The sequence below is a fragment of the Thalassophryne amazonica genome, chromosome 4, assembly GCF_902500255.1.
Source record: "Thalassophryne amazonica chromosome 4, fThaAma1.1, whole genome shotgun sequence".
Lineage (NCBI taxonomy): Eukaryota > Metazoa > Chordata > Actinopteri > Batrachoidiformes > Batrachoididae > Thalassophryne > Thalassophryne amazonica.
The window spans coordinates 144,431,113-144,457,650 of record NC_047106.1 but is presented as its reverse complement, the minus strand read 5'-3'; the positions used below and the strand labels follow the sequence as shown (position 1 = coordinate 144,457,650).

Below are 26,538 nucleotides of genomic sequence, written 5' to 3'. Positions count from 1 at the left end.
AATTAAAACATAAAAGATCTGGTTTGAGTGTGCAAACGAGTGAAGCGGTTCCTGAGAGGGGATCAGTTTCAGACAGACTCTCTTCCAGGTGGGACTTCCTGTCAAAGGAGCCATCTGTGACCTGGGAACTCAGAGTCCCAGCAGACGTTGTGTCTGTCAAACCGGCTCGGATGATGGTTTAACGCTCAGAGCCCGTGAAGATCACACAAGCGTTTTTGCACTCTGCTTCGATTCCTCTGTGTGGTTCGACGGCCTACAGACAGGGGGTGCCCACGCTGTTTCCCCACTGACCTGTATCCAGCCAGGATGTTCATCAGGGTGGACTTGCCGGCTCCAGACGGACCCATGATGGCCACCAGGTCCCCGCTGGTGAATTTACCAGAAACCCCCCTGAGCAGTGTCTTGTAACCTGAGACAGAGCAGAAACAATTAGTGTGCCACGTTCACAGCGTCTCGCATTCACACAGCAGCACTGTGTTCTGACGCCAGCACCTCGGGTTTCACAGAAGTAAAAAATCTCCACACATTCACACAGACTCAAACCTGCACACGCTCACGGAACAGAACATCTGCTCACATTCACACAGAACTAAACGTGCACACACTCACGGAACAGAACATCTGCTCACATTCACACAGACTCAAACCTGCACACGCTCACGGAACAGAACATCTGCTCACATTCACACAGAACTAAACGTGCACACGCTCACGGAACAGAACATCTGCTCACATTCACACAGACTCAAATCTGCACACACAAACAGAACTGAACATCTGCTCACATTCACAAAGACTCAAACCTGCACACACAAACAGAACTGAACATCTGCTCACATTCACACAAACCCAAACCTGCACACACAAACAGAACTGAACATCTGCTCACATTCACAAAGACTCAAACCTGCACACACAAACAGAACTGAACATCTGCTCACATTCACACAAACCCAAACCTGCACACACAAACAGAACTGAACATCTGCTCACATTCACACAAACCCAAACCTGCACACACAAACAGAACTGAACATCTGCTCACATTCACAAAGACTCAAAATGCACACACTCAGAACACATCCACACAAATTCACACAGACTAAACCTGTAAATGCTCAAGGAAAGAAACATTCTGCTCCCATTCACATAGACACAAACCTGCACACACTGACAAAAGATACATCCTCTCCCATACACAGACATAACCTGCACATGCTCACAGAACAGTACATCTGCTCACATTCACACAGTCGCAAACCTTCACACACTCAAAGAACAGAACATCTGCTCACATTCACACAAACCCAAACCTGCACACATGAACAGAACTGAACATCTGCTCACATTCACAAAGACTCAAAATCCACACACTCAGAACACATCCACACAAATTCACACAGACTAAACCTGTAAATGCTCAAGGAAAGAAACATTCTGCTCCCATTCACAGACACAAACCTTCACACACTCAAAGAACAGAACATCTGCTTGCATTCAAACAGACCTAAACCTGCAAAGAAGAACGGAACAGAACAACTGCTCGCAACACAGATCCAAAGCTGCACACGCTCACAGAACAGAACATGTGCTCACATTCTCACAAAGCCAAACCCATACACACTCATGGAATGGAATATTCTGCTCACATGCATGAAGTCCAAAAAGTTCCCACACAAACAGAACATCTGCTCACCTTCACACAGACCGAAACCTGCACACGCTCAAGGAATGGAATATCTTATTTATTTTCACCTATATAGCGCCAAATCACAACAAAATTGCCTCAAGGCACTTCACACGAGTAAAGTCTAACCTTACCAACCCCCAGAGCAAGAACACAGGCAACAGCATAAAGGAAAATCTCCCTCTGATGATACTGAGGAAGAAACCTCAAGCAGACCAGACTCAAAGGGGTGACCTTCTGCTTAGACCATTCAAACATTCGAAACGTTTTTACAAAGGTGAAGAAACAGAAAACAGGAATTCAAAACAACATGAGGAACATGTATTTAATGAGAAGTCCATGCAGGAGGTTATGCCACCAGCAGGGGTCACCCAGCAGGGGTCACGCCGTCAGTGGGCCTGTTCCTGCTGCAATAGCCATTCAAAACGCAGACTGCAGCGTGCAGTCGGTTAGTCTGGCATCCTGTGTTCAGTCGCTGTCTTGCTATCTGTACCTCGGACAGAGAGATAAGAGCAGAATCAGTCTAAAAAAAAAACTACACCTAAGGTATAATTCATCAGCAGTAAATCAACAGGAAAGTAAAGAAATACTGAAGTGATCGCCAGCTTTTATCCCTAAGCTTCAGTAAAGGCACTTTTCTACGACACAGAACCAGCACTACTCGACTCGGAAGTGACTAAAGCTTTTTGTTTGTTAAATACCATTTGGTAAAATCTCAATTTAGACCTGATTATTCCAGCATCTTTGTAAAGATTCAGCCAGGTGTCGTGTGCAGTGTCTTCTGGAGTGGCAAAAACACAAATTAAAATTCTTAGAAATGAACCTTTCATTACTTCATTTCTCTGTGAATTTTCAGAACTTTTGTCTGACTTAGTGCTTAGCTCAGATAAGATAAATATAGTGGGCGATTTTAACATCCACACAGATGCTGAGAATGACAGCTTCAACACTGCATTTAATCTATTATTAGACTCAATTGGCTTTGCTCAAAATGTAAATGAGTCCACCCACCACTTTAATCATATCTTAGATCTTGTTCTGACTTATGGTATGGAAATAGAAGACTTAACAGTATTCCCTGAAAACTCCCTTCTGTCTGATCATTTCTTAATAACATTTACATTTACTCTGATGGACTACCCAGCAGTGGGGAATAAGTTTCATTACACTAGAAGTCTTTCAGAAAGCGCTGTAACTAGGTTTAAGGATATGATTCCTTCTTTATGTTCTCTAATGCCATATACCAACACAGTGCAGAGTAGCTACCTAAACTCTGTAAGTGAGATAGAGTATCTCGTCAATAGTTTTACATCCTCATTGAAGACAACTTTGGATGCTGTAGCTCCTCTGAAAAAGAGAGCTTTAAATCAGAAGTGCCTGACTCCGTGGTATAACTCACAAACTCGCAGCTTAAAGCAGATAACCCGTAAGTTGGAGAGGAAATGGCGTCTCACTAATTTAGAAGATCTTCACTTAGCCTGGAAAAGAGTCTGTTGCTCTATAAAAAGCCCTCCGTAAAGCTAGGACATCTTACTACTCATCACTAATTGAAGAAAATAAGAACAACCCCAGGTTTCTTTTCAGCACTGTAGCCAGGCTGACAAAGAGTCAGAGCTCTATTGAGCTGAGTATTCCTTTAACTTTAACTAGTAATGACTTCATGACTTTCTTTGCTAATAAAATTTTAACTATTAGAGAAAAAATTACTCATAACCATCCCAAAGACGTATCGTTATCTTTGGCTGCTTTCAGTGATGCCGGTATTTGGTTAGACTCTTTCTCTCAGATTGTTCTGTCTGAGTTATTTTCATTAGTTACTTCATCCAAACCATCAACATGTTTATTAGACCCCATTCCTACCAGGCTGCTCAAGGAAGCCGTACCATTATTTAATGCTTCGATCTTAAATATGATCAATCTATCTTTATTAGTTGGTTATGTACCACAGGCTTTTAAGGTGGCAGTAATTAAACCATTACTTAAAAAGCCATCACTTGACCCAGCTATCTTAGCTAATTATAGGCCAATCTCCAACCTTCCTTTTCTCTCAAAAATTCTTGAAAGGGTAGTTGTAAAACAGCTAACTGATCATCTGCAGAGGAATGGCCTATTTGAAGAGTTTCAGTCAGGTTTTAGAATTCATCATAGTACAGAAACAGCATTAGTGAAGGTTACAAATGATCTTCTTATGGCCTCAGACAGTGGACTCATCTCTGTGCTTGTTCTGTTAGACCTCAGTGCTGCTTTTGATACTGTTGACCATAAAATTTTATTACAGAGATTAGAGCATGCCATAGGTATTAAAGGCACTGCGCTGCGGTGGTTTGAATCATATTTATCTAATAGATTACAATTTGTTCATGTAAATGGGGAATCTTCTTCACAGACTAAAGTTAATTATGGAGTTCCACAAGGTTCTGTGCTAGGACCAATTTTATTCACTTTATACATGCTTCTCTTAGGCAGTATTATTAGACGGCATTGCTTAAATTTTTATTGTTACGCAGAAGATACCCAGCTTTATCTATCCATGAAGCCAGAGGACACACACCAATTAGCTAAACTGCAGGATTGTCTTACAGACATAAAGACATGGATGACCTCTAATTTCCTGCTTTTAAACTCAGATAAAACTGAAGTTATTGTACTTGGCCCCACAAATCTTAGAAACATGGTGTCTAACCAGATCCTTACTCTGGATGGCATTACCCTGACCTCTAGTAATACTGTGAGAAATCTTGGAGTCATTTTTGATCAGGATATGTCATTCAAAGCGCATATTAAACAAATATGTAAGACTGCTTTTTTGCATTTACGCAATATCTCTAAAATTAGAAAGGTCTTGTCTCAGAGTGATGCTGAAAAACTAATTCATGCATTTATTTCCTCTAGGCTGGACTATTGTAATTCATTATTATCAGGTTGTCCTAAAAGTTCCCTGAAAAGCCTTCAGTTAATTCAAAATGCTGCAGCTAGAGTACTGACGGGGACTAGAAGGAGAGAGCATATCTCACCCATATTGGCCTCTCTTCATTGGCTTCCTGTTAATTCTAGAATAGAATTTAAAATTCTTCTTCTTACTTATAAGGTTTTGAATAATCAGGTCCCATCTTATCTTAGGGACCTCATAGTACCATATCACCCCAATAGAGCGCTTCGCTCTCAGACTGCAGGCTTACTTGTAGTTCCTAGGGTTTGTAAGAGTAGAATGGGAGGCAGAGCCTTCAGCTTTCAGGCTCCTCTCCTGTGGAACCAGCTCCCAATTCAGATCAGGGAGACAGACACCCTCTCTACTTTTAAGATTAGGCTTAAAACTTTCCTTTTTGCTAAAGCTTATAGTTAGGGCTGGATCAGGTGACCCTGAACCATCCCTTAGTTATGCTGCTATAGACTTAGACTGCTGGGGGGTTCCCATGATGCACTGAGTGTTTCTTTCTCTTTTTGCTCTGTATGCAGCACTCTGCATTTAATCATTAGTGATTGATCTCCCCTGTTGTGTGGGCCGCTGAAGAGGAGGTACTGCTGGCCCACCACCACTAGAGGGCGCCCTGCCTGGAGTGCGGGCTTACGGGAGCAGCCAGGATGACAGCTGTCACCCATCACTGGAGACAGCTGATCCCAATCAATAAGGAGGTATATCAGCAGGACAGCATCTCCACCTCATTTGCCGAGATATCGCCTTACCAAAGAGGTAACGAACTCAGCCAGTTGTATTATTCTGAGAATTAATACTGTGTTGCTTGTGCTTCGGTCAGCTGAAGACCGTATTGGACGAAGTAGGATAAGTACTCACCTTCCTACATTTCTTGATTGTTGTTGACGAGAGGTGGAGGTGGACTCTCCACTCTCCGTGTTGCTGGGTGCAGCCGCATCCACACCTGACTGTTTCTGTTTCCTGCCAGCAGTACCGGATCCGATGAGCGGAGGCAGTGGCCACCTGGGAATTCGGGACTTGGCGGCTCCAGTATTCCTGGGGTTCGGTGGCAGAGGAAATCGGGTTGGTTCCGGTTCGACTTGGACAGACGTCTCCTATCGTCGAGCCTGCCCACACGACACCGTTGTAATAAGACTCAATCTCCATATTGTAATCGGTTGTATTTGTTGTGCCTTTTTCACAACAGTAAAAACAGTGTTATTTGATTCCTCCATTGTCCGTTCATTTGCGCCCCCTGTTGTGGGTCCGTGTTCCTACACTTTCACAACATCCCCTCCACAGCATGTCTTTTTCCTGGTTCTCTCCCTCAGCCCCAACCAGTCCCAGCAGAAGACTGCCCCTCCCTAAGCCTGGTTCTGCTGGAGGTTTCTTCCTGTTAAAAGGGAGTTTTTCCTTCCCACTGTCGCCAAGTGCTTGCTCACAGGGGGTCATTTTGACTGTTGGGGTTTTTCTGTAATTATTGTATGGCCTTGCCTTACAATATAAAGCGCCTTGGGGCAACTGTTTGTTGTGATTTGGCGCTATATAAATAAAATTGATTGATTGATTGACACCAAAACATCAATGACAAAATGTTTTTTACTGCTGAATCAGCCTGAAATGAAAAGTTATGATACAATCACATAAGTCATATTGTTTACTGAAACAAAAAAGAGAAAATACAAAAAAAAAGATAAAAAAAAAAAAAAGATAAAAAAAAAATGCATCACAAACTATACAAAAGTTCCATGTGTCTGTAGTCTGGGGTGGGGGCGCAGGTCACATGTCCCAGTCACACATCGCGTGCACAAGGTCGCCCAGCACGCCAAAATATGCCTGATTAAATGCAGCTTCCACCACCGTTGCTTTCTCAAGGATCAGTCGGATGTGTCGATGACACTGAACCCAGTTCAGCTTCAGCCTCAACGTCACTCAAGATGGACAGATTCTCCTCCTGGAACAGGCTCCTTTTACTGTTTTCTGGACAATAATGAAGATAGAAATGGGAAGTGATTAACAAAAGCAAGTTTAAAAATACACACACACACACATACACAGAGTACCCCCCCCCCCCCAAAAAAATAAACTCCCACAAGAATTGTAATAAAATCCTACAAAACCCCCTGCAGTCTCTGTATGATCATTCCCCAGAGTTTCAGTTATCTTGGTCACTTTGCATAAAAATCATGTTCCTTCAAAATTATCCAACAAATCAGACCATTTGGAGCATCATTTGAAAGAACATGACTTTTATGCAAAGTGACCAAGATAACTGAAACTTTGGGAAGGTCCAGCAAATTTTGCTGGACCTTTGTGGGATTTATGACAATATTTATGGGTTCTAGGTTTTTGTTTTTTGTGAAGGGGGGGGGGGGGGTCACCCTGTATATATATGGTATTTGGGAAAGTTAAGGTGATGTGAGACACGTTATTCTTACCTGTGATGACACGTTGCTGTGTGGTGCTGGACGTTGATACAGATGTTGAAGCTGGTGTTTGAACCCTCCTCACTTATCAATCAATCAATCAATTTTTTTATATAGCGCCAAATCACAACAAACAGTTGCCCCAAGGCGCTTTATATTGTAAGGCAAGGCCATACAATAATTATGTAAAACCCCAACGGTCAAAACGACCCCCTGTGAGCAAGCACTTGGCGACAGTGGGAAGGAAAAACTCCCTTTTAACAGGAAGAAACCTCCAGCAGAACCAGGCTCAGGGAGGGGCAGTCTTCTGCTGGGACTGGTTGGGGCTGAGGGAGAGAACCAGGAAAAAGACATGCTGTGGAAGAGAGCAGAGATCGATCACTAATGATTAAATGCAGAGTGGTGCATACAGAGCAAAAAGAGAAAGAAACAGTGCATCATGGGAACCCCCCAGCAGTCTACGTCTATAGCAGCATAACTAAGGGATGGTTCAGGGTCACCTGATCCAGCCCTAACTATAAGCTTTAGCAAAAAGGAAAGTTTTAAGCCTAATCTTAAAAGTAGAGAGGGTGTCTGTCTCCCTGATCTGAATTGGGAGCTGGTTCCACAGGAGAGGAGCCTGAAAGCTGAAGGCTCTGCCTCCCATTCTACTCTTACAAACCCTAGGAACTACAAGTAAGCCTGCAGTCTGAGAGCGAAGCGCTCTATTGGGGTGATATGGTACTACGAGGTCCCTAAGATAAGATGGGACCTGATTATTCAAAACCTTATAAGTAAGAAGAAGAATTTTAAATTCTATTCTAGAATTAACAGGAAGCCAATGAAGAGAGGCCAATATGGGTGAGATATGCTCTCTCCTTCTAGTCCCCGTCAGTACTCTAGCTGCAGCATTTTGAATTAACTGAAGGCTTTTTAGGGAACTTTTAGGACAACCTGATAATAATGAATTACAATAGTCCAGCCTAGAGGAAATAAATGCATGAATTAGTTTTTCAGCATCACTCTGAGACAAGACCTTTCTGATTTTAGAGATATTGCATAAATGCAAAAAAGCAGTCCTACATATTTGTTTAATATGCGCTTTGAATGACATATCCTGATCAAAAATGACTCCAAGATTTCTCACAGTATTACTAGAGGTCAGGGTAATGCCATCCAGAGTAAGGATCTGGTTAGACACCATGTTTCTAAGATTTGTGGGGCCAAGTACAATAACTTCAGTTTTATCTGAGTTTAAAAGCAGGAAATTAGAGGTCATCCATGTCTTTATGTCTGTAAGACAATCCTGCAGTTTAGCTAATTGGTGTGTGTCCTCTGGCTTCATGGATAGATAAAGCTGGGTATCATCTGCGTAACAATGAAAATTTAAGCAATACCGTCTAATAATACTGCCTAAGGGAAGCATGTATAAAGTGAATAAAATTGGTCCTAGCACAGAACCTTGTGGAACTCCATAATTAACTTTAGTCTGTGAAGAAGATTCCCCATTTACATGAACAAATTGTAATCTATTAGACAAATATGATTCAAACCACCGCAGCGCAGTGCCTTTAATACCTATGGCATGCTCTAATCTCTGTAATAAAATTTTATGGTCAACAGTATCAAAAGCAGCACTGAGGTCTAACAGAACAAGCACAGAGATGAGTCCACTGTCCGAGGCCATAAGAAGATCATTTGTAACCTTCACTAATGCTGTTTCTGTACTATGATGAATTCTAAAACCTGACTGAAACTCTTCAAATAGACCATTCCTCTGTAGATGATCAGTTAGCTGTTTTACAACTACCCTTTCAAGAATTTTTGAGAGAAAAGGAAGGTTGGAGATTGGCCTATAATTAGCTAAGATAGCTGGGTCAAGTGATGGCTTTTTAAGTAATGGTTTAATTACTGCCACCTTAAAAGCCTGTGGTACATAGCCAACTAACAAAGATAGATTGATCATATTTAAGATCGAAGCATTAAATAATGGTAGGGCTTCCTTGAGCAGCCTGGTAGGAATGGGGTCTAATAAACATGTTGATGGTTTGGATGAAGTAACTAATGAAAATAACTCAGACAGAACAATCGGAGAGAAAGAGTCTATCCAAATACCGGCATCACTGAAAGCAGCCAAAGATAACGATACGTCTTTGGGATGGTTATGAGTAATTTTTTCTCTAATAGTTAAAATTTTGTTAGCAAAGAAAGTCATGAAGTCATTACTAGTTAAAGTTAATGGAATACTCAGCTCAATAGAGCTCTGACTCTTTGTCAGCCTGGCTACAGTGCTGAAAAGAAACCTGGGGTTGTTCTTATTTTCTTCAATTAGTGATGAGTAGAAAGATGTCCTAGCTTTACGGAGGGCTTTTTTATAGAGCAACAGACTCTTTTTCCAGGCTAAGTGAAGATCTTCTAAATTAGTGAGACGCCATTTCCTCTCCAACTTACGGGTTATCTGCTTTAAGCTACGAGTTTGTGAGTTATACCACGGAGTCAGACACTTCTGATTTAAAGCTCTCTTTTTCAGAGGAGCTACAGCATCCAAAGTTGTCTTCAATGAGGATGTAAAACTATTGACGAGATACTCTATCTCCCTTACAGAGTTTAGGTAGCTACTCTGCACTGTGTTGGTATATGGCATTAGAGAACATAAAGAAGGAATCATATCCTTAAACCTAGTTACAGCGCTTTCTGAAAGACTTCTAGTGTAATGAACTTATTCCCCACTGCTGGGTAGTCCATCAGAGTAAATGTAAATGTTATTAAGAAATGATCAGACAGAAGGGAGTTTTCAGGGAATACTGTTAAGTCTTCTATTTCCATACCATAAGTCAGAACAAGATCTAAGATATGATTAAAGTGGTGGGTGGACTCATTTACTTTTTGAGCAAAGCCAATAGAGTCTAATAATAGATTAAATGCAGTGTTGAGGCTGTCATTCTCAGCATCTGTGTGGATGTTAAAATCGCCCACTATAATTATCTTATCTGAGCTAAGCACTAAGTCAGACAAAAGGTCTGAAAATTCACAGAGAAACTCACAGTAACAACCAGGTGGACGATAGATAATAACAAATAAAACTGGTTTTTGGGACTTCCAATTTGGATGGATAAGACTAAGAGACAAGCTTTCAAATGAATTAAAGCTCTGTCTGGGTTTTTGATTAATTAATAAGCTGGAATGGAAGATTGCTGCTAATCCTCCTCCTCGGCCCGTGCTACGAGCATTCTGACAGTTAGTGTGACTCGGGGGTGTTGACTCATTTAAACTAACATATTCATCCTGCTGTAACCAGGTTTCTGTTAGGCAGAATAAATCAATATGTTGATCAATTATTATATCGTTTACCAACAGGGACTTAGAAGAGAGAGACCTAATGTTTAATAGACCACATTTAACTGTTTTAGTCTGTGGTGCAGTTGAAGGTGCTATATTATTTTTTCTTTTTGAATTTTTATGCTTAAATAGATTTTTGCTGGTTATTGGTAGTCTGGGAGCAGGCACCGTCTCTACGGGGATGGGGTAATGAGGGGATGGCAGGGGGAGAGAAGCTGCAGAGAGGTGTGTAAGACTACAACTCTGCTTCCTGGTCCCAACCCTGGATAGTCACGGTTTGGAGGATTTAAGAAAATTGGCCAGATTTCTAGAAATGAGAGCTGCTCCATCCAAAGTGGGATGGATGCCGTCTCTCCTAACAAGACCAGGTTTTCCCCAGAAGCTTTGCCAATTATCTATGAAGCCCACCTCATTTTTTGGACACCACTCAGACAGCCAGCAATTCAAGGAGAACATGCTATGGAACTGGATTCTTCAACAAAAACACAAAATGGTGACATGTCAAAAAAAAAAAACACATCACAGTGATGGCACTAAATGAGTCAAATGTAAACGTTTGTTGTCTTGCTGACTTTGGGTGTTTTTCTGTCAGAAATTAATACTTTATTAATAAATTAATACTTTAATTTCTAAATTAAACAATTAATACAGAAATTAATACTTAGCGGAGCACGGAGTTAGCTAGCTCGCTAGTTAGCAGTCAGCTAGCTCACTGTGTCCGCGTACATGAGACAATGATGTTATTTTAACACAAGTTTAGACTCACAATCTTAGTTTGTTAAAGTGGGCTTCCCACCAATGGGATAAGTAACGTTAAACGGTGCTTTCAAGCAGACTACAGACAAGATCACAAAAACACTTATCATCCGTCGCTTCCAACAAAGCCATGGCTGAGTCGTGGTCATTCTGTCTCCAGGTGCTCGTCAGTCGGTGTCCGTAAACAGCGTTCCTGCGGTTGAACAGTTTCCAGCCCCTACAGTCTGACCTTCTCCGGTCGTTGTGGTCCTGTAATCACTTTTAAGCTTTTTCAGCTGTTCTCTGCGTTGCTGTAATGTCCGGTTAGCCGGGCGCAGCCAAAGACTGGGAGATTTTCTCATTTCGGATCGCTTCATCCACCTCTCTGTATTCTCTCCTCCGCAACCAAACACAAACATCCGCAGCTCATCTACGGACCACAGTGTGGTTTTGTGCGTGTAAAAAAAACTCGCCGTGAAACAAAGAAAAGGACGGTCGCTGTAACTATTTAAAAATGACGGGTTTTGATTTTCGTCTTGGATGGCGCACTCATGACTCATCCAGTGACGACATTCTCTGACCAATCAGTGGCCGGCAGCCTGTTGATGTCACATTTTAGTATCGGCTCGGCTCGCTTGGAACCGCTCCTGAGCAGGTACCAAAAAAGCACCAGGTACCAGGTACTAACCCTAATGGAAAAGCAAAAAAAAAAGGAGTAGAGTCGAGCCGAGTAGTGCTACTTTTGTGAAGTAGAAAAGCGCCTTTTGTCAGTGTGATGTATGACATAGGGGCCTAGGCTAAGCGTTAGCTGGACGCCAGTGTCTCACTGGACCAAGGTTTTATGTGGATGTGGATGAGATTACCAGCAGTTATCAGCATGTATAACTGAGTATCATCAGCATAGCAATGAAAGGTAATCCCAAAACACTGCAATATGTGTCCAAGGGGTGCTATATAAAGGGAGAAAATAAGCAAGGGGCCTGACATGGACCCCTGTGGAACCCCATATTTCATGTCACTAAGATTAGAGGTAGTGTTATTGTACAAAACAGAGTGAGAACGACTGGTCAGGTATGACGTCAACCATGCAAGGGCACTCCCAGTAATCCCAAAATCATTCTCCAGCATAGTCTGGATAATTATTCTTTTCAACTTGAATAAAATAATCACTGCAGATTTGAAACATTTAGGATCCAGAGATTAATGAGAGATTAATAATTTACAGCATAGTCAGCCCAAGAGTGGGTTAGTACTCGTATAGGATCAAATAATCAGGTTGTGCTTTTTGTAGATGTTACAAGTTTTTTTCAGCATGCCTAGAGAGATACTATCAAATTCTGTAAATCTAAGTGATGTATCAGTGGTGGCACCCACGTAGATAACAGTGTAGTGGCTGGATGACATACAAAATCTCTCTGCTCACTATTCAATGTTTATACGGTAAGACCCCATCATACCTCACAGAACCCCTCACTGTCCTGCACGTTCAGCTTTCCTCAGTTTTCTGCACACTGTTTTCCTCACTCGTGTGTGCATGGCACAACTGCACTCCGTGCACATGCGTGGGGCTGTAATTATCAATCACCTCTGTGCATGTGTGTGTGTGTGTGTGTGTGTGTGTGTGTGTATGTATATGCATAATGCTGCATGGGCCACATGTGCCCTGCGCGTGCCTGCAACTGAACTTTCTTCTTTTTTGTTTGCCCACATCAGCAGCACAATGCAACTCTGGACACCGGAATGGTTGGATTATCACATGGAACTCATTTTTCTCTTTTCGGTGAGAGGATTCTAACCGCTGTCTTCACGGCACTGTGAAACATCCTGCCGTGCTGTTGGAGGTGAGATGCATGTTTATTAATGCGCTGTAACGGCCTGGCACAAGCTCCATGTCATATCTCCTACAGAGTTAGAAGGTGAACATTTATTACAGAGTGAGATCCGTCCAGCTCCAAGCCTGACGCACACAATGACACGTTAGTGCGCACCACAGAGAGGCAGCTGCCCATGTGATGATGGAGACAATAGTTCACATTATTTAAATCACCCATGGGAAGGAATGGACAAATATCTGTCCCGTCAGGTCTATTGTTGATTTAACAGCCTGTTCAGATTTGCGGCAGCATGCACGCAGCAACACACAGAGCTTTCAGTTTGATAGCTGCTCACATTCACTGCACATGATAATAATAATCCATAATTATTATCATGATGAAGCGCGCAACAGACCATTCAACAGTTCCTTTACACTCTGTGGGGGGGCATTATTATACGTGGCACTGCGGGTTGTCAGGAAAGATGACTTTAAGCTTGCTTTCAGCTTGTTTTCATCTTGGAATATAATACATGCCATGGAATTAATATACATGCTGTTGGATTAAACTGCACAGTTTTCGGTACCTTCCAGAAGTAAATGAGGTCATACCGGACTTTTCCATTGCAAATGGGGAGGTCCACGGAATGAACTCTGTGGTGAAGACGAGGGAATATATCTAAAAATTATTCTAACATGACAAGTATGATCAAATGAAGTAGTTATGTGTTAAAATTAAGAGTTGTTTAGAAGATGTATTTTACAAATAAGTGAAATGAATGATTATATGAGTTGTTTTTCATAAAGAGTGCAGAGTCAGAGAAAAAGGGGAAGTGAAGAAGATGTTGCAAGTGGGGCAAGAAAAGCTGATGTTAAACAACTGATCAAATGATTAAGATGTTGGTAAAATATGAAATGAATAATAAGAAATGAGAATGTTTGTATATAAATCATATGAATTGTTTTTATGTGAAAGAGAGTTGTAATGAAATGATTGAATATGATTGATGTGATTTTGAAGAAATGATTTAAAAGAATGAATTCTCAGAAAAGCTGAAGTGTTAACAGAAAAGAGGAACTTGAGAAATAAGTTACTGGGGAGGGGTCCAGAGAGAAATAAGTTACTGGGGAGGGGCCCAGAGAGAAATAAGTTACTGGGGAGGGGCCCAGAGAAAACTACAGAGTCCGACATTGTTTTTGCAGTTACACACCGATTCAATGTTAATTTTAGTGACCTCCGATTGGCGTAACCGGGTGTCATTACTGCCAACGTGAATTACAATCTTACCAAATTTACGCTTAGCCTTAGCCAGCAGTTTCAAATTTCCTTCGATGTCGCCTGCTCTGGCCCCCGGAAGACAATTGACTATGGTTGCTGGTGTCGCTAACTTCACATTTCTCAAAACAGAGTCGCCAATAACCAGAGTTTGATCCTCAGCGGTGTGTCGCAGAGTGGGGAAAAACGGTTAGAAATGTGAACGGGTTGGCGGTGTACACGGGGCTTCTGTTTAGGACTACGCTTCCTCCTCACAGTCACCCAGTCAGCCTGCTTTCCCGGCTGCTCGGGATCTGCCAGAGGGAAACTAACGGCGGCTAAGCTACCTTGGTCCGCACTGACTACAGGGGCCTGGCTAGCTGTAGAATTTTCCACGGTGCGTAGCCGAGTCTCCAATTCGCCCAGCCTGGCCTCCAAAGCTACGAATAAGCTACACTTATTACAAGTACCATTACTGCTAAAGGAGGCCGAGGAATAACTAAACATTTCACACCCAGAGCAGAAAAGTGCGGGAGAGACAGGAGAAGCCGCCATGCTAAACCGGCTAAGAGCTAGTAGCTGCGCTAAGCTAGCGGATTCGTAAAAACACACAAAGTGAATAATGTGTAAATAATTTAGAGGTGATTCAGCAGAGGGAGTGCTTTAGTTAAGGCACGTGAAGATTACACTGTGAAACAAATCGTTATCTAGTTAACTAGATCAATCTAACTGCGCAGATTAAACAGCTAACAGATACAGAAAAACACCACTGTGCTCCGGAACAGGAAGTGATACAATACCGCAGTGAGAGCCAACCACCAGTAGAGTAGATTACAAAGAGAAAGGATGGTTGCTGGGAACAGGAGGATACTTTGTAGATAATGATTCGTATAAAAGGACTGCTGACCTTGCAGAGCCTGGATTATACACTCCTCTGGAAGCTATCGTGGACAAAGTTGGACAACACTGGTGTTGCCCTGGGGTCTGATGGAAGTTTTACCCAATTCCCCGGTGTCCAGACTCATATCCCTGCATCTTGAACGTAGTGCATGTACAGAAAAGGGGCTACAGGTTTAAAATAAGATGGGGACCTAATTATGTTGATCCATTACAGGGAGTGTATGTGGATATTTGGCTTGGATCTTTCCAGATCTGGACCAGTAGTCCCTATATGTTTAAAAAACTTCAACTACAAGAGGCACGTTCAACTTTCTATTTGATTGAGAACCAAACTTTGCCAATATGTACGACGGTACAGTACCTTGACATCGAGAAAGGCGGAAGTCTCCCACCTATTAGAAGTGGATGGCGAACCAGAGTACTAGTGGGGCTTTGGCAACCCCCAAGGGCTATACTGATACGACTTAGCATAAAGTCGGGAAGAGGACTATTCCGGAGATTGACTCCTCTGTACTCTGTGATGGTGCAGTATGTCTACAGTGGAACGGCATATTGGGACGCCTATGAGGATATCTTGCACCTATGTAGAGAATTGAATCCTGCATCTTCACAGTGTTTCTACACACCCCAGGGACCACCACCTGAAATGAAGGAGGTGACAGTCGTCACTGGGAAATGGGCGTGGTGAGAACTAGATATTAGACTCCCATGGCCATCTCCCTTGTTAGTCACCCTTCTTCAGCAACGAGCATCAAGCGTCTCTGTTGGGAGCACGAGACAAACAACAGCACCTAAGATCATCTATCTCCAAGATGGAAGGACCACGGGAAGACAGCGTGATCATCACGCAACCTCAAAGAACCAACGAAAGACCAAGAGCAGAGGAGTTTGGCATAGAAATGCCACTACTGCAACGACCCCAAAAGCTGGAGTCGCTGCCACCAGTACCAAGTGAATTCTACTACGAAAATGTTGGAAGAAAGCAGCAGCAACAAAGCCAGCCACAAAAGAAAAAGTGCCTCCAATGTTGGAGTTGGATGGCCAGAATTACAGCATTATTAGTCGGCGTTGCTGTAGTTCTAGCTATCCTGTACCACTATGGTAGTACGCCTGGACCTTAACCCATATCAGGGTCCAGTACGCAACAACTAAAACTTTCCAACAGACATGTTGGGGAGTTGAATCAAGAAACATCTACATGATATGGGACCAGAATTCTACAGAGAAATGGGCAAAGGTGAAGAACCTAACCCAGCAGATGCTAAAGACTGAGTGGCTGCAATACTTGAACAACAGTGGGGAATTTCCAACCGTCACCACCAATTACAACCTAACCACCGGAGCAGACATCCTTCAAAACCTACAAGTGAGGGATCAAGAGATTATCGTGGCAACCATCTTACGGTTAAAACCAAGAGAGCGAAGAGAAGTAGGCTGCACTTGGATAAGACCTGAACCTGGCGAGCCAGCCTGGTATTGCTCATGGGGATGCAGAGTACTACTAGGCTATCGAGCAGGATATTGGGAAAAAGAAGCTGTTTTTCCAGCATTACCAAGACATGATGTTTGCAGAATGATAATGCCTACCTGGAAACATTGGGGTAATTATAACCTCACCTGTGACTATACCCGCAGCAGAGTGCCTAAAGTGGATACAACAATCTACAACAGTCCCTTTGTTGAACAACGCTACCGGCATGGGAACAGGGATACCATATTCCGAACCAACCGCCATCCCACCAGCAGCATCGGTGGGATCCACAAAGATATCACCAACACAGGGAAAAACCAAACCACTCCCTACATTGCCAACACAAGATACCCAGCAAGTATTAGAACCAAAAGTTAAAAGTATTGGTAACGCGGCTACAAAAAGATAGAAGAAGATTCATGATTATTGTGTAAAAGAAAAAGTAGCAAAATTAGATAGATGTTATTGGAATCGACCTATTGGATGTAAATCTCAAAACTACATGGTGCTTGCACCAGTCATCGATTTGATAGACAGGATTACTTGGAAACAGAAACAGGAGGCAAAACATGATGACTGGCTTAACAACACCTTTCCGTGGGTCTGGAGCGTTCCACTGATACATTTTGAGGGGAATTTTCCAAGGGGATACACATGGACTGGGCATAGTTTGCGGGGTCCACATAAAGCAAACGTCTATGTGCAAAACCTACCAAAGCCTGATGAGCTAAGGTCAGTACCTCAGGAAGATTTTAGCAAAATTGATCAATGCGTGGCAAATAAAATCTATGGAAGCTTACATGAGACAGAATACCATAATAATTTGGCTGAAGGTTCTGGTAAATCCCCCCGATGTCCCATAGACCAAATTAAGACAGGGAATTGGCTAAGATGGGTATATAACTGTACACAGTTGTTACAGATTCCAACCATTAAGGGGACCCTTCAAGCATGGCAGGAAGAAGTTAGACGTAGTGAGGACGTCACCTGGTGGGGAATGGAGAAATATGAAGTTGAAAATTGGGTATTCCCCTGTTTGGATCAAAGTAATAATTATTGGGTTAAATATCAATACATCACCACGGTCTACTCCAGAGACAGAGCTACTTGGTCCAGTGTACTCTGGAGACCAAACCCTTATGTTACGCCACGGCCCTGGAAAATGATTTGTAATAGACATAATACCACATGCACGATAAGCCTTGCCCGCCAAAATTGTAGAAATGTTCCTGGCTGGGAAGGATATTGTGACGCTTACTATGACGGCGAGTATGACACTTACGGCCATCAAACAGTTTGGGAGAAGAACAGTGCTGGCATATGGATAAGAGCTTTTCCACCCAACGTTGGATGTGCCAAGGCTGTCCTGGGACATGGAATGTCGAAAAGGAAGCAGGTCCTAGGCCATATAGTGCCATTTGTTGGTGATGCTTTGATAATGCTTGAGGAAGGATACGCCTTCAAGAAAAGTCTATGCGAAGGACGAGAAATTGTCGGTTACGAATGGTTGGGACCCAATCGGATTTACAATAATGGTACATGTGAATCGCCTGCAGAACATTGGTTGAGCTGTGGAAAAGGAAGAGGTTGGCATGAATGTTCTTGGTGGGAAAGAACGCAAATAATAGCTGGAGGAATCATCACCACTTTCGCTGCAGAAACCGGAGAAGTCATTAAAGAAGGTCTCGAAGTGGTGACTGGTTGGATTGGACATTTGTTTGGATATCTTTGGCCCTATCTGTTAATCATAATAGGACTTATTATTGCTGCAGTGATTGGATATGTTTTGTTAAAAGGAAGTTTCGCAGCGGCCCTGCGCTTGTGTGGGAGGAGCACACAATGCAGTGAGATGGAGCCCCTCCTCCGTTAGGAGAGGAGCGATGAAGCCTACAAAGCCCGACGCCGAGACACGCCCTGTTCATTCTGACTTGGGGGAGTGAAGGAAGAAGAAGCATCTACATAACAGCGTACAAACTTAAGGAGATAAGTAAAAAGAATAAGAGAGCACAATGTCCAACAATACTGGCAGCGTAAATGACACCATCTTCAAAGTGAGTAGAGTGGAGTTTATTGCACTACTGTTAGTATGGCTGCTATACTGCTGTGTCGGCTGTTGGGACTTACGACAACCACTGCGAATAGTAATGCTACTACATGGATGTGTCAGATTGGCGATCATCAATCTGCACTACGGTCAGAGTGACTTAGGGTTGTCTCTATTCATCACTCACGTCCTCGGTCGCTTTACTCTCCAGTTTGACTGTTGGGGAATATGGCAGTACACATCAATTACAATTTGGATGGTGATAGATATGACAGCAATCTTTTACACCCCGGCAGTGATAGCTGACATTGTGTGCGAAGCTGTGATGGCCTTGACCCTGTTGGCGTACATAGCTACATTAACTGGAGCCGTACAACGCAAGAAACCCTGGCTCTACAAACTTGGACATATCATAATTTGGGCCTTAGGATGGGGAATATTATCAGCTTTATACTGGCTGTCCATGGTTAGTCAACTACTCCTGCTGTTATGGTTTACGACCTATGATGCTTGCTTCCCGCGTACGGCTCCTTCAGCTACAGCGGGAATGACAACGTCACCACCGTCCCACTCTCCTACGGTGATCATGAGGCGTCTCTGGCGTACAACTGAATAATCCCGACGAACACTTTTGCTTGGTTGCAATATAATAGTTAAAAGACTAATGTTTCCTCTTACACTATAGGGGGATATAAGATGTATCCATTGTCAAGCCACCCTTGAACAAGCGCTCTACTTCTGGGAGATAACACCGACTCTGTGGTGCCCGACGTGTTATGCCAACAACTTCCCTGTTCAAGTGGCACGGGAATAGTGGGACGGAAGGATACTTCTTTTCTGCCCCAGGTACCATCGGAAGCATACTTAAAAATTGAGGTCGAGGCAGACGTGATTTGGCATTCTCTTTTGGTTGATCAAATACGAGCTGAAACTATAGTATCTCCAGAGGGATATATGTATTGCCCCGTGTTTACCAAGATGTGGATGTATCCTACGGGAATAAGATTCTTCACAGCTCATCTTGCCGATGGCCGGATCGTGGCCATTGGTCCTTCATTACCACCAGTTCCACGTTCATCTCCACAGCGCACTGCGGAGGTTGGGGTGCAAACCGAGGAAATGAACTGGTGTTTGGAGGCCCTCACGCAGGTGTTCCTGGATGAACACCTTCAACAGCCCGAGCCTGAGGATATTCTCGCTGAGGCTTCACCTCAAACGAAGGATACATCACCACAGCCATCTACACCAGTTACATCGTGTTATACACCCGTCACCCCCACTTCACCATGCGCACCATCGTTCCCTGACTGATTATCATCTCAGGAATATGAGGCAAATCCGCCTCCGTTGGGATTACCATCACAATCACCACTACTGGAAGAGCAGCCTTCTGATGGCGACGGCAATCTACAGGTGGGCGGAGAGGAGTACGTGGTGCTGGATGAGTGTCGTTCAACTCCAGCTCCTCCTGTTCTGTCTCCAATGGTGGATGAAAAGGAAGTGTTCACCCTTCATCCTGTCGACGACGCCGAGGATGTTTTTATGGAGGTATAGAGAGATTGGCGGAGCTTCAAGTCATGGAGGGGGGTGTCAGGAAAGATGACTTTAAGCTTGCTTTCAGCTTGTTTTCATCTTGGAATATAATACATGCCATGGAATTAATATACATGCTGTTGGATTAAACTGCACAGTTTTCGGTACCTTCCAGAAGTAAGTGAGGTCATACCGGACTTTTCCATTGCAAATGGGGAGGTCCACGGAATGAACTCTGTGGTGAAAACGAGGGAATATATCTAAAAATGATTCTAACATGACAAGTATGATCAAATGAAGTAGTTATGTGTTAAAATTAAGAGTTGTTTAGAAGATGTATTTTCGCTGTACGAGTCACTAAATTTAAAATCTAGCAACATTCCAAGAGCCCTGATCCATAAGAGGAGAGCTTGTTGTGTGGGCCGCTGAAGAGGAGGTACTGCTGGCCCACCACCACCAGAGGGCGCCCTGCCTGGAGTGCGGGCTCCAGGCACCAGAGGGCGCTGCCGCCTTATGGGAGTAGCCTGGGTGACAGCTGTCACCCATCACCAGACACAGCTGTTCCACTCAGCACAGAGGTATATCTGGAGGACGGCGTCTCCACCTCAGTGCCGAGATATCGCCTAAGACTGAGGTAATATTCTCTGCATTTATATTCTGAACAACCAGCTAAACTTGTTAAACCTTTTCAGGACTGTTGACTACTGATAGCTTCATTGCTTGGATAAGTACTCACCTTCCTGCTGTACTTTGACAAGAGGTGGAGGCGGCTTCTCCCCTCTCCGTTACTGGGTGCGGTCGCATCCACACCTGTGTGTTGTTGCTCTCTCCTGCCAGCAGTACCGGATCCGACGAGCGGAGGCAGTGGCCACCTGGGAATTCGGGACTTGGCGGTTCCAGTATTTCCAGGGTTCGGTGGCAGAGGAGATCTGGGTGGTTCCGGTTCGACTGAGACGGACGTCTCCTACCTTCGAGCCTGCCCACACGACACCAGCGGATTCGACCCCAAATTGTGATTGTTGTATTTATTGTGCTCGTTTCACAATAGTAAACCTTGTTATTTACCTTCTCCATTGTCCGTTCATTGCGCCCCCTGTTGTGGGTCCGTGTTCCTACACTTTCACAACAGAGCTGCCCTTAACGGGCGTGGCCGGTTCGTATCCTGGTTCCTGAGAAGGCTATTCGACCGGGGTGTGAGATCAGCTTCAGCGGGGTGGACGTCCGGATGGAGGCAGTGAGCAGCTAGACGAATCTCCTCGCCACCAGCTTGAACAGCCTTTGTGCAGCCGTGTCGGGTAATACCCATGGAGACACGAAGGTCGGACCCCAGAGACGGAGAGCTGTTTTTTATACAAACGCGCTAATCGGAGGGTGAGCGTGTGCCGTGTATCTAAAAAGCGGGATCTGACACGGTCATACCGGCAGGCATACGGTGCCAGATCTATCTGGAGGTTCCCTCATATGCACTCAAATCTTTTTGGATCACATTTTGCCGTCATCAGAAAATGTAAACTGCAGTTAGATGGTGCTCAGCTAACACAAGGGTCACTGTCAGATAGGTGTCCCGTCTCAACCGCGCCCAGCGATTTATGAACATGTGCATCACATTCAGAGGTACCAGCCGATTTTGAACAAGTGTGTCAACTTCCGCAGATGGAACTGAAATCCAACACCTTTCGGATGTGCGCCATTTCATAAGTCTGACGCCACTCTGAGATTCTGGCTATGTGTGACAGGGGGATTAATTTTGCTCTCTGAAGGACTTTTTTAAATAACCTCTTAATTTTACTCTCTGAAGGACTTTTTAAATAACCTCTTAATGTCATGATCCAGCCCTGTTGGGCCCAGCTGTTACTATTTTGAACTCTTTTCCCACATTTGTGTTCTGAGCCTTTTGTATTTTTTAATCATGCCATGTATCTTAGTCATGCTTCAGCTGGTCTTGTTTCTTGTTCTTGTCAGGTTTTTATGTTATCTTTGGTTTTGTTTTTGTCAATTAACCTTGTATTTGTTCTCTCTTGGTCACTTAGTTCTTTCAGTCTTAATTTGATTCTGTTTATTTCATTTCTTGTATTATGCTTTGGTCACTGGTTCAGTTTTCTTTTGAGCATCTTGTATTCATAGCTTAGTTCTGTTTATCACGTTTTTGTATTATGCTTTAGTCACAGGTTTTGGTTATTATTTATCTTCAAGTGTTTCTTCTGATTATGTTCTGTTTGTCACTTATTGCTCATCAGTTAGTTTTTTTTATTGCACTATTCTGTAGTCACCAGTTTTGTTTATCTGCTGTTCTCATTTCTGTTGTACTTTTATATCGGGTTTTGCTTTCTGTTAATTAGTCAGTTCCTGTTGAGCTTTGCTTCAGTATTGATTTTCTGATCAGTTCTCATGTAGTTTTTCTTTTGTACATATTATATCTTGGTTTGCTTTTAGTTCCCATGATTCTTGCTCTGTCCTGGTCCCCTAGTATCGTATTCTGTTTTTGACGCTGGCCGAGAAATCCTGTTGTGAAAGTGTCGTGTCACGGACCCACAACAGGGGGCGTTAATGAACGGACAATGGATAAGCCAAAAAGTAACAATTTAATGTTGTGAATCACACAACGATGTACAGACAATAACAATACAGTGACTGTCAATCATACACCAGGTGACGTGTGGGCAGGCTCGACGATAGAAGACGCCTGGCAAGAGAAAAGCCGGATCCACACAGCTTCCACCGCCAACAGAGCTGAAGAACACCGGAGCCGCCAAGCCCTGCGCTCCAGGTGGCCGCTGTCTTCAACAGTCAGACCCGGTACTGCTGGCAGAGAACAGAGACAGTCCAGATGAGTGTGAGGTCGCACACTCAGTAATCCCACAGTCTGTATTCAGTAAAGGAGGGAGAACCTCCACCTCCAATCACACACTCGTGCAGCTCCTGAGTTAACCACTTATCTGAGTGGGGTGTGAGGCGAATCCGTCGCAGTCCACAGCAAACGCCAACTCCGCAGATAAGGCACACCACAGGAAAACGGCTGCAAAAAGAGATCAGACTAATACTCAAAGTTTAAGTCAGCAGAGAAAATTACCTGATTGGTAGTTGATTTCTCGGCGGGGAGGTGGAGTTGCAGTCCGGCCTTTATGGTGGTGGTGATGAGTAGTGGATGAGTGACAGCTGGTACGGATGATGAGTGACAGCTGTCACTCCTGGTCGCTCCGACGCCCTCTCGTGCTTGAAGCCCGCACTTCAAGCAGGGCGCCATCTTGTGGTGGTGGGCCAGCAGTACCTCCTCTTCAGCGGCCCACACAACCGGACCCCCCCCCAGGCTTGTCCGGGTGCCGCCGGTAGAAGTCGGCCAGGAGGGCCGGGTCCAGGATGAAGCTCCTTTTCACCCAGGAGCGTTCTTCGGGTCCATACCCCTCCCAGTCCACCAAATACTGGAACCCCCGGCCCTTCCGACGGACATCCAGGAGCCGGCGCACGGTCCAAGCCGGCTCCCCGTCAATGATCCGGGCAGGAGGCGGCGCCGGTCCGGGGGTACAGAGGGGTGAAATGTGGTGAGGTTTGATGCGTGACACATGGAAAACCGGGTGGATCCGCAGTGAAGCTGGCAGCTTCAGCTTCACTGAGGATCTTGAGTATGGGGAAAGGTCCAATGTATCTGTCCTTCAACTTCTGGGATTCCACTTGCAGGGGAATATCCTTTGTGGAAAGCCAAACCTCCTGCCCAGGCTGATACGCAGGGGCCGGGGCACGCCGGCGGTCTGCATGGTTCTTGGCCCTCGTCCGGGGTTTGAGCAGGGCAGAGCGGGTGGTACGCCACACCCGACGGCACCTTCTCAGATGGGCCTGGACCGAGGGCACCCCGACCTCTCCCTCCACTAGCGGGAACAATGGGGGCTGGTACCCCAAACACACTTCAAACGGGGAGAGGCCGGTGGCAGACGAGACTTGGCTGTTATGAGCGTACTCGATCCAGGCCAGATGGTCACTCCAGGCCGTCGGGTGCGCGGAGGTCACGCAGCGGAGGGCCTGCTCCAGTTCCTGGTTAGTCCGCTCTGCCTGCCCATTTGTCTGGGGGTGGTACCCAGACGAGAGACTGACGGTGGCCCCCAGTTCCCTGCAGAAACTCCGCCAGACCTGGGAGAACTGAGGACCACGATCTGAGACAATGTCTGCTGGAATCCCATGCAGACGCACGACGTGGTGGACCAGGAGGTCTGCAGTCTCCTGGGCCGTCGGGAGCTTTGGGAGGGCCACGAAGTGGGCCGCCTTGGAGAACCGGTCCACTATCGTTAAGATGGTGGTGTTTCCCTGGGACGGCGGGAGGCCCGTGACAAAGTCCAGGCCGATATGAGACCAGGGGCGATGAGGCACAGGCAGAGGCTGGAGGAGGCCTTGGGCCTTGTGGTGGTCGGCTTTGCCCCTGGCACAGCTGGTGCAGGCCTGGACATACTCCCGGACGTCGGCTTCCATAGACGCCCACCAGAAGCGCTGCCGGACCACTGCCACGGTCCTTCGCACCCCCGGGTGACAGGAGAGCTTGGAACCATGACAGAAGTCAAGGACCGCAGCCCTGGCCTCTGGTGGGACGTACAGTTTGTTCTTCGGACCTGTCCCCGGGTCCGGGCTCCGTGTCAGGGCCTCCCAGACGGTCTTCTCCACGTCCCAGGTAAGGGCGGCCACGACAGTGGACTCGGGAATGATGGTTTCAGGGGGGTCTAACAGCTCGGTCTTGACCTCCTCTTCGTGCACCCGGGACAGGGCGTCAGATCGTTGGTTCTTTGTCCCGGGGCGGTAGGTGATCCAGAAGTCAAAACGCCCGAAGAACAGCGACCAGCGGGCTTGCCTGGGGTTCAGACGCTTTGCGGTCCAGATGTACTCCAGGTTCCGATGGTCCGTGAAAACCGTAAATGGTACCGATGCTCCCTCCAACAGGTGTCTCCACTCCTCAAGAGCCTCCTTCACCGCAAGAAGTTCCCGATTGCCGACATCATAGTTCCGTTCAGCCGGGGTCAACCTGCGGGAAAAGTAGGCACATGGATGGAGAACCTTGTCAGACTCCCCGCTCTGGGACAGCACGGCTCCTATCCCTGAGTCAGAGGCATCCACTTCAACAACAAACTGGCGCTTGGGATCGGGCTGCACCAGAACCGGTGCAGTCGAGAACCGGCATTTCAACTCCCTAAACGCGGCTTCGCACCGATCCGACCAGGTGAAGGGGACTTTTGTGGCGGTCAGGGCTGTCAGGGGGCTAACTACCTGACTGTAGCCCTTGATGAACCTCCGGTAGAAATTTGCAAAACCGAGGAACTGTTGTAGTTTCCTACGGTTCGTTGGTTGGGGCCAATCTCTCACCGCCGCAACCTTGGCCGGATCAGGGGCGACGGAGTTGGAGGAGATGATGAATCCCAAGAAGGACAAAGAAGTGCGGTGGAACTCACACTTCTCGCCCTTCACAAACAGCCGGTTCTCCAACAACCGCTGTAGGACCTGACGTACATGCTTGACATGGGTCTCAGGATCCGGAGAAAAGATGAGTATATCGTCTAGATATACGAAGACAAACCGATGCAGGAAGTCCCGCAAGACGTCATTAACCAATGCTTGGAACGGCGCGGGCGCATTGGTGAGGCCGAACGGCATGACCAGGTACTCAAAGTGACCTAACGGGGTGTTAAATGCCGTCTTCCACTCGTCTCCCTCCCGGATCCGAACCAGGTGATAAGCATTCCTAAGATCCAATTTCGTGAAAATTTGGGCTCCATGCAGGAGCGTGAACACTGAATCCAACAGAGGTAACGGGTATCGGTTGCGAACCGTGATCTCGTTCAGCCCTCTGTAATCAATGCATGGACGGAGTCCGCCGTCCTTCTTGCCCACAAAAAAGAAACCAGCACCCATCGGGGAGGTGGAGTTCCGGATCAACCCGGCAGCTAACGAGTCCCGGATGTAGGTCTCCATTGATTCGCGTTCCGGACGTGAGAGGTTGTACAGCCTGCTGGACGGGTACTCAGCGCCCGGTATCAAATCAATGGCACAATCGTACAGACGGTGCGGGGGCAGCGTGAGTGCCACATCCTTGCTGAAGACGTCAGCAAGGTCGTGGTACTCGGCCGGCACCGCCGTCAGATTGGGGGGACTGAAACCTCCTCCTTAGCAGTCACACCAGGTGGAACCGAGGATCCTAAACACTCCCGGTGGCAGGTTTCGCTCCACTGAACCACAACCCCAGACAGCCAATCAATCCGGGGATTGTGTTTTAACACCCACGGAAAACCCAAAATCACTCGGGAGGTAGAAGGTGTTACATAAAACACAACTCCCTGTGATTCCCAGACACCACCAATGTCACTGGCTGTGTCTGGTGTGTGATTAGTGGAAGAAGGGTGCCATCTAGCGCCCGCACCAACAATGGTGACGGTAAGGCCACTAGAGGGAGCCCAACCTCCTTTGCCCA

At 45.4% G+C, this 26,538-nt stretch overlaps 1 protein-coding gene across 1 annotated transcript in view; it reads right to left on the bottom strand.

Moving 5' to 3' along the window:
• gal3st2 (galactose-3-O-sulfotransferase 2) overlaps positions 1 to 26,538 on the bottom strand; it is a 127,608-nt gene that overhangs the window by 68,749 nt on the left and 32,321 nt on the right. The window contains exon 3 of the mRNA XM_034168876.1: positions 292 to 409. Coding sequence (XP_034024767.1) covers positions 292 to 409 — 118 coding nt within the window. The remainder of the gene's footprint in view (positions 1 to 291; positions 410 to 26,538) is intronic.